General features: G+C 43.4%; 1 protein-coding gene across 1 annotated transcript in view; it reads right to left on the bottom strand.

Annotated features, from left to right (window-relative positions):
* Positions 1-12,958, bottom strand: part of LOC139268595 (cystathionine gamma-lyase-like) — a 72,407-nt gene that overhangs the window by 4,358 nt on the left and 55,091 nt on the right. Inside the window, exons 9-10 of the mRNA XM_070886979.1 lie at positions 3,172-3,293; positions 1,204-1,256 (exon numbers count right to left, since the gene is read on the bottom strand). Of these exons, the coding sequence (XP_070743080.1) occupies positions 1,204-1,256; positions 3,172-3,293 (175 nt within the window). The remainder of the gene's footprint in view (positions 1-1,203; positions 1,257-3,171; positions 3,294-12,958) is intronic.

A 12,958-nucleotide genomic window follows, 5' to 3' on the forward strand; every position in this document is an offset into this window, starting at 1 on the left:
AAGAGCTTTGAAGTAACCAAAAATTAGAATTAAGTGACCTTAAATTTAGTGTAGCATTTGAATTTTGTGTTTAGAAGGAATTAGGTCATAAAAATATTTCCAATTTTAGTCAAAAGTCACAAATTGTTTTTCTGCATTAATGCATCCGTGTGAAAAAAAGTCAAAAAAATCCTTCAAAATAATTATTCAAACATTATAACTTAAAAATGTTTCAAGGCCTCATGAAAATAATTTTTTCAAAAATCCTTGCAATAATGAGTAAAAGGTAATGAGTATAAAGCAAGACATTTTTTTAAATTGCTCTCTAGTCAAAAAGAATGAATGTGATTATATGGTTAAAAAATTATACGGAAGTGTTTCTCACTAATGGCTGCCTTGGGAATACTAGTAATTGGGTGGGGAGGGAGATCACATGATTGCCACAAACAGGGACATTTGATCGTCACATGCATCTCATAGATCAGATAGCACTAAATGGAGAAACATCAGGACAATGGATTTTGAAATATAGATGAAACATTTATACAAAATCTCAAATACCATCCTTTTTCACACCATCCTCAGTCCAGATTAACAAAAAAAAGTGAATCCAAATGTTATTACAGAATTGTTTTGAAACTGCAACTATTTTAATATATGCATGTGTTTACACAGTACAGCATATCCCTTCGAGCAGGTGCAACTGTAACCTTATATCTTGCAACATCCTGAGGGCTTTAATCTCATCACCAGCATAAAGGCTTTAAAAAGAACATGGACAATGAACATTACTACAGGGAGTTTCTTGCAGTTCATTGCAATTTTTTTTGTAATTGACATTTGATATTTCTTCTGTACACACATATATATGTTGTAATATATTAACAAATGTTGTTTCCTTGCATTACCTGTATAACTTATTAAATATTCATTTTCAAATAACCGATCCTTAAATATCTTTTAAGTTAGAATAGTGTGACTCGTAACTCTATAGCCCTTATTAGATGGTGCTCTGCGCATTTATTTGTTCCTCATTGTACTAAGAAAACTGACTACTGCCAGTTACCAATTTATATTTTCCTTTGCATGTTGAAAAGCCAGTCTTTCCAAATTTGAAAGTCTTTTTTTAAAAATACAAATAGGAACCACTACAACAGTCAGCCAGGCAGGGTCGGATCAATAATTTGTTTAAAAGTATATATAATTTGAAAAAAGATTCCTTACGGATGCTCCGCTAGACTTTCATATCCTCCCAAACTCTCGGCAAGAGCAAACAGCTGAAATTTAAAAAAAGTACAGCATGAAAAGTTCATTCTGCTCAGAATCTCACTCCTGATACAGATCATGTACAGTGCCCCACTGGGAACCACAACATATCTATTTACATTCATGGAATTTGAAGATAAGCAATGAAATATGCCAGATTTTTCTCCTCCATAGAAATACACAACTAAAATCCTGAAATAGCCCCATATTATTCCAAAAGTCAAGCAGCTCTGCCCAAATGTGACATTGAACCATAAAGACCAGAAAGATCAGAGGTTAAGGCACAATCAGCCTCGTTTGGTAATATCAGCCAAGTCAGCATCAAAAGAATGCAACCACTGGCTTTGATGGGGAAGAAACAAAAATCAACTGCTGAAAAGTACATCTGGGGGATATAAGGCAAGGCCAAATTTGGGGTCACCTGTGATGCCCCATCATAATCCAATAGCTTGTTGAAGAATGAGCGCCTGGACTGGGTACTGAAATACAATTAACCAAATTTATCTTACTCTTATTTTTCTTCCCTCCCCCAAAAAAAAGTTATTTCTCTTTTTAAACAAAAATTGAACAGCTGCTCATTTAATGGCCCATATGTTTCAGTGCTCAAATAGGACTCGGGCATATTGTAGACAGAAATCTAAGTGGACATAATGGGCCCAAGTTTCCACACGATAAAAAACGGGCGCCCCTCCGAGCTGGGCGCCCGTTTTTCGCGCCTAAAAAAAAAAACTCTGGAGCATTCTGCAGCTCCTTGTCTGCCTGGCGCGGCGCTCAGGGGGGCAGAGCCTACACTCGCGCCGATTTTGTAAGTGGGAGGGGGCAGGTACCATTTAAATTACTTTTTTTCCTGCCGGCAACGCTGCGCGTGCGCGTTGGAGCGTTCGCACATGCTCAATGCGAAAAAAACATTGGCACTTGGCCATTTTTGTAGTTCTTTGTAGCTGTTTAATTTTTGAACATTTTTTTAATAAAAGCACATTGCCATCTGCACATCAGCACTTGCAGCCTTCTCACTGTCTCCTCCTCCTCTCCTCTCCATCCCCCCCCCCCCCCCCGCGGGAAAGAACGGGTGCCTCCTCTCCCCTCTCTTCCCCCACACCCCCCTCGCGGGAAGAACGGGCGCCTCCCCCCCCCCACCCCCCCGCGGGAAAGAACTGGCGACTCCTCCCCCCGAGGGAAAGAACGGACGCCTCCTCCCCCCCCCCCGGCGGGAAAGAACGGGCGCCTCCTCCTCCTCCTCCCCCCCCCCCCCCGCGGGAAAGAACGGGCGCCACACCCCCCCCCCGCGGGAAGAACGGGCGCCTCCTCCCCCCCCCTCGTGGGAAGAACGGGCGCTTCAGGCTGACAGCAGCATTCTCTGTGCCTGAAGCACTTTCACACAGGTAGGAAGATGGTTTATTTAATCTTTTCTTTGCTTATAAAATGTTTATTCAGGTTGGATTTATTTGTATAATATTTGTAGAAGTATAAATAAGGATTTATTGTAAAATTGAATGACTTCCCTTTCCCTCCACCTCATTCTGGACGCCTAATTTGTAACCTGCGCCTGATTTTTTTAGTGTAGAACAGGTTTTTTCAGTTCTACAAAAATCTTCACTTGCTCCATTCTAAGTTAGTTTGGAGTACGTTTTCACTGTGGAAACTTTGAAATCAGGCGTCAGTGGCCGGACACGCTCCCTTGAAGAAAAAATTCTGTTCCAAAGTAGAACTGTTCTACCTGACTAGAACTGCAGAAAAAAAAAAGTGGAGAATTGCGATTTCTAAGGTAGTCCGTTCTCCACCAGTTGCTCCTAAAAATCAGGCCAAATCATGTGGAAACTTGGGCCCAAAGTAACATGCCCATTCTCATTTTAGAAGTGGGCTCACCAAAACACAACAATTCAGGCAATGTTAATAAGAAAGAACTGTGGCTGGAATGTCACTCACTTTTAGATTTTGAAGGAATGTCTCGGCATTTTTCAGCCCTCCTTTAATCAAGAAAACCATCATGCCAGAACTGCCAGTGCACTGCTGCTTCATAAGTTTGTATTGTGGATGAGAAGGGAGACCTGAAAAGAATTTGGTGAAAAAGGAGGTATTTTAATAATATAAAACAAAATGTAAAGGAATATAAACCACCAACACTTAAGTAAGGACTCTTCCTACTTCACCAGTTTACTTTGAAATAAAATTCTATGCAACTTTTGAGAACCACAAGCTGCAGTGTTGGAGGACCCTTTGAATAGTGCACAAACAAATTTTTCCACCCCACGTCAACCAAGATGCATGTACAAATAAGTCGAAGTTGAATGTTTGAGGATTTCTCTGCCTCCCTGTGATAGAGGTTTAGTTTCCTCACTGTCAAACCATACCAATGCCGGCACGATTAAGAACTCAGTTGAGTTTGAGAGGCTGGCAAGGAAGGAGGAAATTGGATTCGACCGTTCCATAGCAAACATCAATCTAAACTCAATTAAACAGTATGTTGGTATACTTTCTAAAATGTCAAAAATCAGAAATGCTTTAAATTCATCAAGAACAGATTAATGTTAACTCTGAGATAGACATCACCTCCACAATCTCCTACTGCTTTTTACAATAGGTATCACCATAACTTTTAGAACATATACCAAGTTTGAATATGTGTTTTTAAAACCTGTTTGGAGAAAGGTTTGTAATAAAATTATAATTCGTGTGTTAAATGCACCTCGGGTTGAAATGACTTGTGTTAGGTTAACAACGGCGCATAATTTGCAGTCAGTGGTGAACCAAAGGAGTTTGCCTCTGGCCCCGAAGTAAGCTTCCCACAAAGATCTCTATCTCTGTGGTGAAAAGTTAGGCTTTTCCGAAGTGCAGCTGAAATCAACGTAGTATAGTGGGACTCTCAGTGCGAGCTGCTGTGATGGCGACAAGCTGTCGAAGCAGCCAATCACCTTGCAAAATTCTCAGGCAGGGATCCAGGAAATAGAAAGTACTAATAATCATCAACCCACTTTTTAAACAACATTTACAGAAAGTGAAAAGTTTTTTTTTTTTAAACATCGATATTGGGTTACGATAGAAGCTGAAATATCATGAACAAACTTCTAATAATTTTTAACTTAATGGATACATTTGACGTTGCACCAAAATAAAATTAGCTTTTCAAGGCCAGAACAGCTGTTCAGAAGTTATTACATAGATCCAACGTTCCCTTAAAATGCAAAGAACCACGCATGCGCAAGTCTGAATGGGCCACGCGGCCATTAAAAGGGCTCTGCGCCCCCTTAAAAAAAAAAATTAGGGCGAACATTGCTCAGATCGCCACTAAAAACCCAGCTGCACCTCATTTGAATGTGTCTAACTTTTTATGGGGTTTCAATAAGAACATAAGAATTAGGAACAGGAGTAGGCCATCTAGCCCCTCGAACTTGCTCCGCCATTCAACAAGATCATGGCTGATCTGGCCGTGGACTCAGTTCCACTTACCCGCCTGCTCCCTGTAACCCTTAATTCCCTTATTGGTTAAAAATCTATCTCTCCGTGACTTGAATACATTCAATGAGCTAGCCTCAACTGCTTCCTTGGGCAGAGAATTCCACAGATTCATAACCCTCTGGGAGAAGAAATTCCTTCTCAACTCAGTTTTAAATTGGCTCCCCTTTATTTTGAGGCTGCGCCCCCTAGTTCTAGTCTCCCCGACCAGTGGAAACAACCTCTCTGCCTCTATCTTGTCTATCCCTTTCATTATTTTAAATGTTTCCATAAGATCACCCCTCATCCTTCTGAACTCCAACGAGTAAAGACCCAGTCTACTCAATCTATCATAAGGTAACCCCCTCATCTCCGGAATCAGCCTAGTGAATCGTCTCTGTACCCCCTCCAAAGCTAGTATATCCTTCCTTAAGTAAGGTGACCAAAACTGCACGCAGTACTACAGGTGCGGCCTCACCAATCCCTATACAGTTGCAGCAGGACCTCCCTGCTTTTGTACTCCATCCCTCTCGCAATGAAGGCCAACATTCCATTCGCCTTCCGGATTACCTGCTGCACCTGCAAACTAACTTTTTGGGATTCATGCACAAGGACCCCCAGGCCCCTCTGCACTGCAGCATATTGTAATTTCTCCCCATTCAAATAATATTCCCTTTTACTGTTTTTTTTTTCCCCCCCCCCCAAGGTGGATGACCTCACACTTTGACATTGTATTCCATCTGCCAAACCTTAGCCCATTCGCTTAACCTATCTAAATCTCTTTGCAGCCTCTCTCTGTCCTCTACACAACCCGCTTTCCTACTAATCTGTGTCATCTGCACATTTTGTTACAGTACACTCTGTCCCCTCTTCCAGGTCATCTATGTATATTGTAAACAGTTGTGGTCCCAGCACCAATCCCTGTGGCACACCACTAACCACCGATTTCCAACCCGAAAAAGGACCCATTTATCCCGAATCTCTGCTTTCGGTTAGCCAGCCAATTCTCTATCCATGCTAATACATTTCCTCTGACTCCGCGAACCTTTATCTTCTGCAGTAATCTTTTGTGTAGCACCTTATCGAATGCCTTTTGGAAATCTAAATACATCACATCCATCGGTACACCTCTATCCACCATGCTCGTTATATCCTCAAAGAATTCCAGTAAATTAGTTAAACATGATTTCCCCTTCATGAATCCATGTTGCGTCCGCTTGATTGCACTATTCCTATCTAGATGTCCCGCTATTTCTTCCTTAATGATAGTTTCAAGCATTTTCCCCACTACAGATGTTAAACTAACCGGCCTATAGTTACCTGCCTTTTGTCTGCCCCCTTTTTTTTTTATAAAAGAGGAGTTACATTAGCTGCTTTCCAATCCGCTGGTACCTCCCCAGAGTCCAGAGAATTTTGGTAGATTATAACTAATGCATCTGCTATAACTTCCGCCATCTCTTTTAATACCCTGGGATGCATTTCATCAGGACCAGGGGACTTGTCTACCTTAAGTCCCATTAGCCTGTCCAGCACTACCCCCCTAGTGATAGTGATTGTCTCAAGGTCCTCCCTTCCCACATTTCTGTGACCAGCAATTTTTGGCATGGTTTTTGTGTCTTCCACTGTGAAGACCGAAGCAAAATAATTGTTAAGGTCTCAGCCATTTCCACATTTCCCATTATTAAATACCCCTTCTCATCTTCTAAGGGACCAACATTTACTTTAGTCACTCTTTTCCATTTTATATATCTGTAAAAGCTTTTACTATCTGTTTTTATGTTTTGCGCAAGTTTACCCACGTAATCTATCTTTCCTTTCTTTATTGCTTTCTTAGTCATTCTTTGCTGCTGTTTAAAATTTTCCCAATCTTCTAGTTTCCCCACTAACCTTGGCCACCTTATACGCATTGTTTTTTTAATATGATACTCTCCTTTATTTCCTTGGTTATCCACGGCTGGTTATCCCTTCTTTTTCACTGGAATATATTTTTGTTGAGCACTATGAAAGAGCTCCTTAAAAGTCCTCCACTGTTCCTCAATTGTGCCACCGTTTAGTCTGTGTTTCCAGTCTACTTTAGCCAACTCTGCCCTCATCCTACTATAGTCCCTTTTGTTTAAGCATAGTACGCTCGTTTGAGACACTACTTCCTCACCCTCAATCTGTATTACAAATTCAACCATACTGTGATCACTCATTCCGAGAGGATCTTTTACTTGGAGATCGTTTATTATTCCTGTCTCATTACACAGGACCAGATCTAAAATAGCTTGCTCCCTTGTAGGTTCTGTAACATACTGTTCTAAGAAACAATCCCGTATGCATTCTATGAATTTCTCCTCCAGGCTACAGGTTAAAAACAGTGATAGGTGTAGACTCGTTGGGCCGAATGTCCTCCTTCTGTGTTGTACTATTCCATGATTTGTTCGGAAAAGGTGAAGTTTTCCTCGGATCAGTGATTTCAGGCACTGGAGGTGGGGGGGGGGGGGGGGGGTGGGGGGAGGGGCCGGGGGTTGGTTCATAGAGGAGCCTGTTTAGAAACAATGAATGACAGACAGCAACTTCAGGATTTACGCATTAGGCTGCGCATGTGCTAAAGCCGTGAGTTTCAAAGACAAAATGATGACGAATGCTGCCAGTTCACCACCATCAGGACCACAAGCTCTTGGCCATTGTAATGAGCTGTGCATGCATGTCGAAGGTTTTCTGTAGCCCCTCCATGTACTAGTGCAGAAGACACACACACACTTATTTTCTCAGTTGCAACTCCATTCACATACACCCACCTCTTTCCAGTTGGGATTTTTTCCATTATCTTAATTTCCAAATTCAACAGCTCCTTCACTACAATTTTTCAATCTAGTATTTTTCCCAATGACTGGATGAGAAAGTGAAGTCCCAAATTGGCTGGAATCCATTCAATTTTCTTTTCAGCCAGAGGAAATGTTAAATTAACCCCTTCCTTGCAGCCCCCCCCATCACAATAAATTGTCAGTTAGAAAATAAAATCTTTAAGAACTGTGCTTTCATATAAATGTGTATAAACCCATGTACCCAGAGGTCTGGCCTAATGATCCAGAGATGAGAGTTCAAATCCCACCATGGCAGCTGGCGAATTTAGTTAATTAAATAAATCTGGTTAAATAAAAGCGAGCATCAGTAATGGTAACCATGAAACTATTGGGTTGTCGTAAAAACCCATCTGGTTCATAAATGTCCTTTAGGGAAGGAAATCTGCTGTCCTTACCTGGTCTGGCCTATATCTGACTTCAGACCCACAGCAATGTGGTTGACTTTTAAGTGCCCTCTAAAATGGCCTAGCAGGCCACTGAGTTGTAACAAACCACTACGAAAAATAGTAATAAAACTGAACAGACACGTCAGCGGCACACCGAACCCAGTCGGCCCTGCAAAGCCCTCCTCAGGAACATCTGGAGACTTGAGCCAAAATTGGGAGAGCTGTCCCAGTGCAAGTCTAGCAACAGCCTGACAGTCATATTTAAGAAGCATACCATTTAGCCAATGTCCGACTTCTTCCATTACCATCCGAGTATGCCCTGTCCCACCAGCAGGACAGACCCACCAGAGGTGGTGACACAGCGGTATACAGTTGGGAGGAATTGGCCCTGGGAGTCCTCAACCTCGACTTCAGACCTCATAAAATCTCATGGCTTCAGGTCAAGCATGGGAAAGGAAACCTACCACCCTCCCTCAGCTGATGAATCAATACTGCTCAATGTTGAACACGACTTGGAAGAAGCACAGAGTAGCAAGGGCACAGAATGTACTCTGGGTGGGGGACTTCAATGTCCCCACTACTGACCAAGTGGGCCAAGTCCTGAAGTACATAGCTGTCAGACTGGGCCTGCGGCTAGTGGAGAGTGTGTACCAGCACAAAGGAAAAACTTAACCTCTTCCTCACCAATCTAGTAGCAAACTTTTAGTAATACTGTGGAGGAGGATTTCCTGGAGTGTATAGGGGATGGTTTTCTAGACCAATGTGTCGACGAACCAACTAGAGAGCAGGCCATCCTAGACTGGGTCTTGTGTAACAAGACAGGATTAATTAGCAATCTGGTCGTGCGGGGACCCTTGGGGAAGAGTGACCATAATATGGTAGAATTCTTCATTAAGATGGAGAGTGACACAGTTAATTTAGAGACTAGGATTCTGAACTTAAGGAAAGGTAACTTTGATGGCATGGGACGTGAATTGGCTAGGGTAGACTGGAGAATGATACTTAAAGGGTTGACAGTGGATAGGCAATGGCAGACATATAAATATCACGTGAATGAACTACAACAATTGTACATCCCTGTGTGGCGCAAGAATAAAAAAAAAAGGAAGGTGGCTCAACAGTGGCTAACAAGGGAAATTAGGGAAAGTATTAAATCCAAGGAAGAGGCATATAAATTGACCAGAAAAAGCAGCAAACCTGAGGACTGGGAAAAATTTAGAATTCAGCAGAGGAGGACTAAGGGTTTAATTAGGAGGGGGAAAATAGAGTACGAGAGTAAGCTTGCAGGGAACATAAAAACTGATTGCAAAAGCTTCTATAGATATGTGAACAGAAAAAGATTAGTGAAGACTAATTTAGGTCCCCTGCAGTCAGAATCAGGTGAATTCATAACAGGGAACAAGGAAATGGCAGACCAAACAAATACTTCGGTTCGGTCTTCACTAAGGAAGACACGAATAACCTCCCGAAAATACTAGGGGACCGAGGGTCTAGTGAGAAGGGGGAACTGAGGGAGATCCTTATTAGTTTGGAAATGGTGTTAGGGAAATTGAAGGGATTGAAGGCCGTTAAATCCCCAGGGCCCGATAAGTATTCTAGGATGCAGACTAAGGAAGTAGCCCTAGAAATAGTAGATGCATTGGTGGTCACTTTCCAACATTCCATGGACTCTGGTTCAGTTCCTATGGATTTGAGGGTAGCTAATGTAACCTCACTTTTTAAAAAGAGGGAGAGAAAACAGGGAATTATAGACCGGTTAGCCTGACATCGGTAGTGGGGAAAATGCTGGAATCAATTATTAAAGATGAAATAGCAGCGCATTTAGAAAACAGTGACAGGATCGGTCCAAGTCAGAATGGATTTATGAAAGGGAAATCATGCTTGACAAATCTTCTAGAATTTTTGGAGGATGTAACTAGTAGAGTGGACAAGGGAGAACCAGTGGATGTGGTATATTTGGACTTGCAAAAGGCTTTTGACAAGGTCCCACACAGGAGATTGATGTGCAAAATTAAGGCACATGGTATGGGGGTAATGTATTGACGTGGATCGAGAACTGGTTGGCAGACAGGAAGCAAAGAGTGGGAATAAACGGTTCCTTTTCAGAATGGCAGACAGTGACTAGTGAGGTGCTGCAGGGTTCAGTGCTGGAGCCCCACCCATTTACAATATACATTAATGATTTAGACGAAGGAATTGAATGTACTATCTCCAAATTTGCAGATGACACTAAGCTGGGTGGCAGTGTGAGCTGTGAAGGGGATGCTAGGAGGCTGCAGGGGGACTTGGACAAGTTAGGTGAATAGGCAAATGCATGGCAGATGCAGTATAATGTGGATAAATGTGAGGTTATCCACTTTGGTGACAAAAACAGGAAGGCAGATTATCTGAATGGTGACAGATTAGTAAAAGGAGGTGCAACAAGACCTGGATGTCATGGCACATCAGTCATTGAAGGTAGGCATGCAGGTACAGCAGGCAGTAAAGACAGCTAATGGCATACTGGCCTTCATAGCGAGGGGATTTGAGTGTAGGAGCAGGGAGGTCTTACTGCAGTTGTACAGGGCCTTGGTGAGGCCACACCTCGAGTGTTGTGTGCAGTTTTGGTCTCCGAATCTGAGGAAGGACATTCTTGCTATTGAGGGAGTGCAGCGAAGGTTCAGCAGACTGATTCCCGGGATGATAGGACTGACATATGAAGAAAGACTGGATCAACTAGACTTATATTCACTGGAATTTAGATGAATGAGAGGGGATCTCATAGAAGCATATAAAATTCTGATAGGATTGGACAGGTTAGATGCAGGAAGAATGTGGCCGCAGTTGGGGAAATCCAGAACCAGGGATCACAGTCCAAGGATAAGGGGCAAGCCATTTAGGACCGAGATGAGGAGAAACTTCTTCACTCAGAATTGTGAACCTGTGGAATTCTCTACCACAGAAAGTTATTGAGGCCAGATCGTACGATATATTCAAAAAGGGAGTTACATGTGGCCCTTACGGCTCAAGGGATCAAGGGGTATGGAGAGAAAGCAGGAATGGGGTACAGAAGTTGCATGATCAGCCATGATCCTATTGAATGGTGGTGCAGGCTTGAAGGGCTGAATGGCCTACTCCTGCACCTATTTTCTATGTTTCCATATCTACCTGTCGCAGATGCATCTGTCCATGACAGCATCGGTAGCAGTGACCACCGCAAAGTCATTATGGAGACAAAATCGCTTCTTCATGCTGAGGATACCCTCCATCTTGTTGTGTGGCACTGCCACCGTGCTAAATGGAATAGATTCAGAATAGGTCTAGCAGCTCAAAACTGGGCATCCATGAGGCGCTGTGGGCCATGAGCAGCAGCAGGATTGTATTTCGCCATAATCTGTAACCTTATGGCCTGGCATTTCCCTTAATCTACCATTACCATCAAGCCAGGGTTCAAAGAAGAGTATAGAAGAGCATGCCAGGAGCAGTACCTTTTTAAAAAAAAAGGCGCCAACCTGGGGAAGTTGCAACACAGGACAAAACGCATGCTAAAAACAGTGGAAGCAGCACGCGATAGACTGGGCTAAGCGATCGCAAAATCAACGGATCAGATCAAAGCTCTGCAGTCCGATCACATCCAGTCATCATGAATGGTGGTGGATAGACAACTAAGAGGAGGCTCCATGAATACTCCCATTCTCAATGATGGCGGCACCCAGCATGCGAGTGCAAAAGAAAAGGTTGAACCGTTTGCAACCATCTTCAGCCAGACCCAGAAGTGCCGAGTGGATGATCCATATCAGCAACTTCCTGAGGTCCCCACCATCAGAGAAGCCAGTCTTCAGCCAATTCGATTCACTCCACGTGATAAAGAAATGGCTGAGTGCACTGGATACAGCAAAGGCTATGGACCCCGACCAAAATCCCAGCTGTCGTGATGAAGTCTTATGCTCCAGGACTAGCCATGCCTCGAGCCAAGCTGTTCCAATACAGCTACAACATTGGCATCTATCTGACAATGTGGAAAACTGCCCAGGTATGTCCTGTCCAAAAAACCGGGCAAATCCAATCCAGCCAATTACCGCCCCAGTCTACTCTCAATCATCAGCAAAATGATGGATGATGTTGTCAACAATGCGATCAAGCGGCACTTCCTCACCAATAACCTGCTAACTGATGCTCAGCTTGGGTTCCGCCACGACCACATTACAGCCTTGATCCAAATATGGACAAAAGAGCTGAATTCCGGGGGTGAGGCAAGAGCATCTGCCCTTGACGTCAAGGCAGCTTTTGTCAGAGTATGGCATCAAGGAGCCCGAGTAAAATAGAAGTCAATGAGAATCAGGAGGAAAACTCTCCACTGGCTGGGGTCAAACCTAACACAAAGGAAGGTGTTTGTGGTTGTTGGAAGTCAATCATCACAGGCTCAGGACATCGCTGCAGGAGTTCCTCAGGAGCAGTGTCCTAGGCCCAGCCATCTTTAGCTGCTTCATGAATGACCTTCCCTTCACCATATGGTTTGAAGTGGGGATGTTCGCTGATGATTGCAGTGTTCAGTGCCATTCGCAACACCTCAGATAATGAAGCAATCCATGTTGCATACAGCTCGACCTGGACAACATCCAGGCTTGGGCTGATAAGTGGCAAGTAACATTTGCACCACACAAGCACCAGGCAATGACTATCTTCAACAAGCAAGAGTGTAACTACGCCCCTTGACATTACCTTCACCATCCTGGGGGGCAAGGGGGGTCATCATTGACCAGAAACTTAACTGGACCAGCCACATAAATAATGTGGCCACAAGAGGTCAGAGGCTGGGTATTCTGCGATGAGTATCTCACCTCCCGACTCCCCAAAGCCTTTCCTCCATCTACAAGGCACATATCAAGAGTGTGATGGAATACTCTCCATTTGCCTGGATGGGTGCAGCTCCAACAACACAAGAAGCTCGACACCATCCAGGACAAAGCTGCCCACTTGATTGGCACCCTATCCTCCACCTTAAACACTCACTCACTTCACCACTGGCGTACCATGTCTGCAGTGTACACCATCTACAAGAGGCAC

This window comes from Pristiophorus japonicus, chromosome 8 (assembly GCF_044704955.1).
Source record: "Pristiophorus japonicus isolate sPriJap1 chromosome 8, sPriJap1.hap1, whole genome shotgun sequence".
Lineage (NCBI taxonomy): Eukaryota > Metazoa > Chordata > Chondrichthyes > Pristiophoridae > Pristiophorus > Pristiophorus japonicus.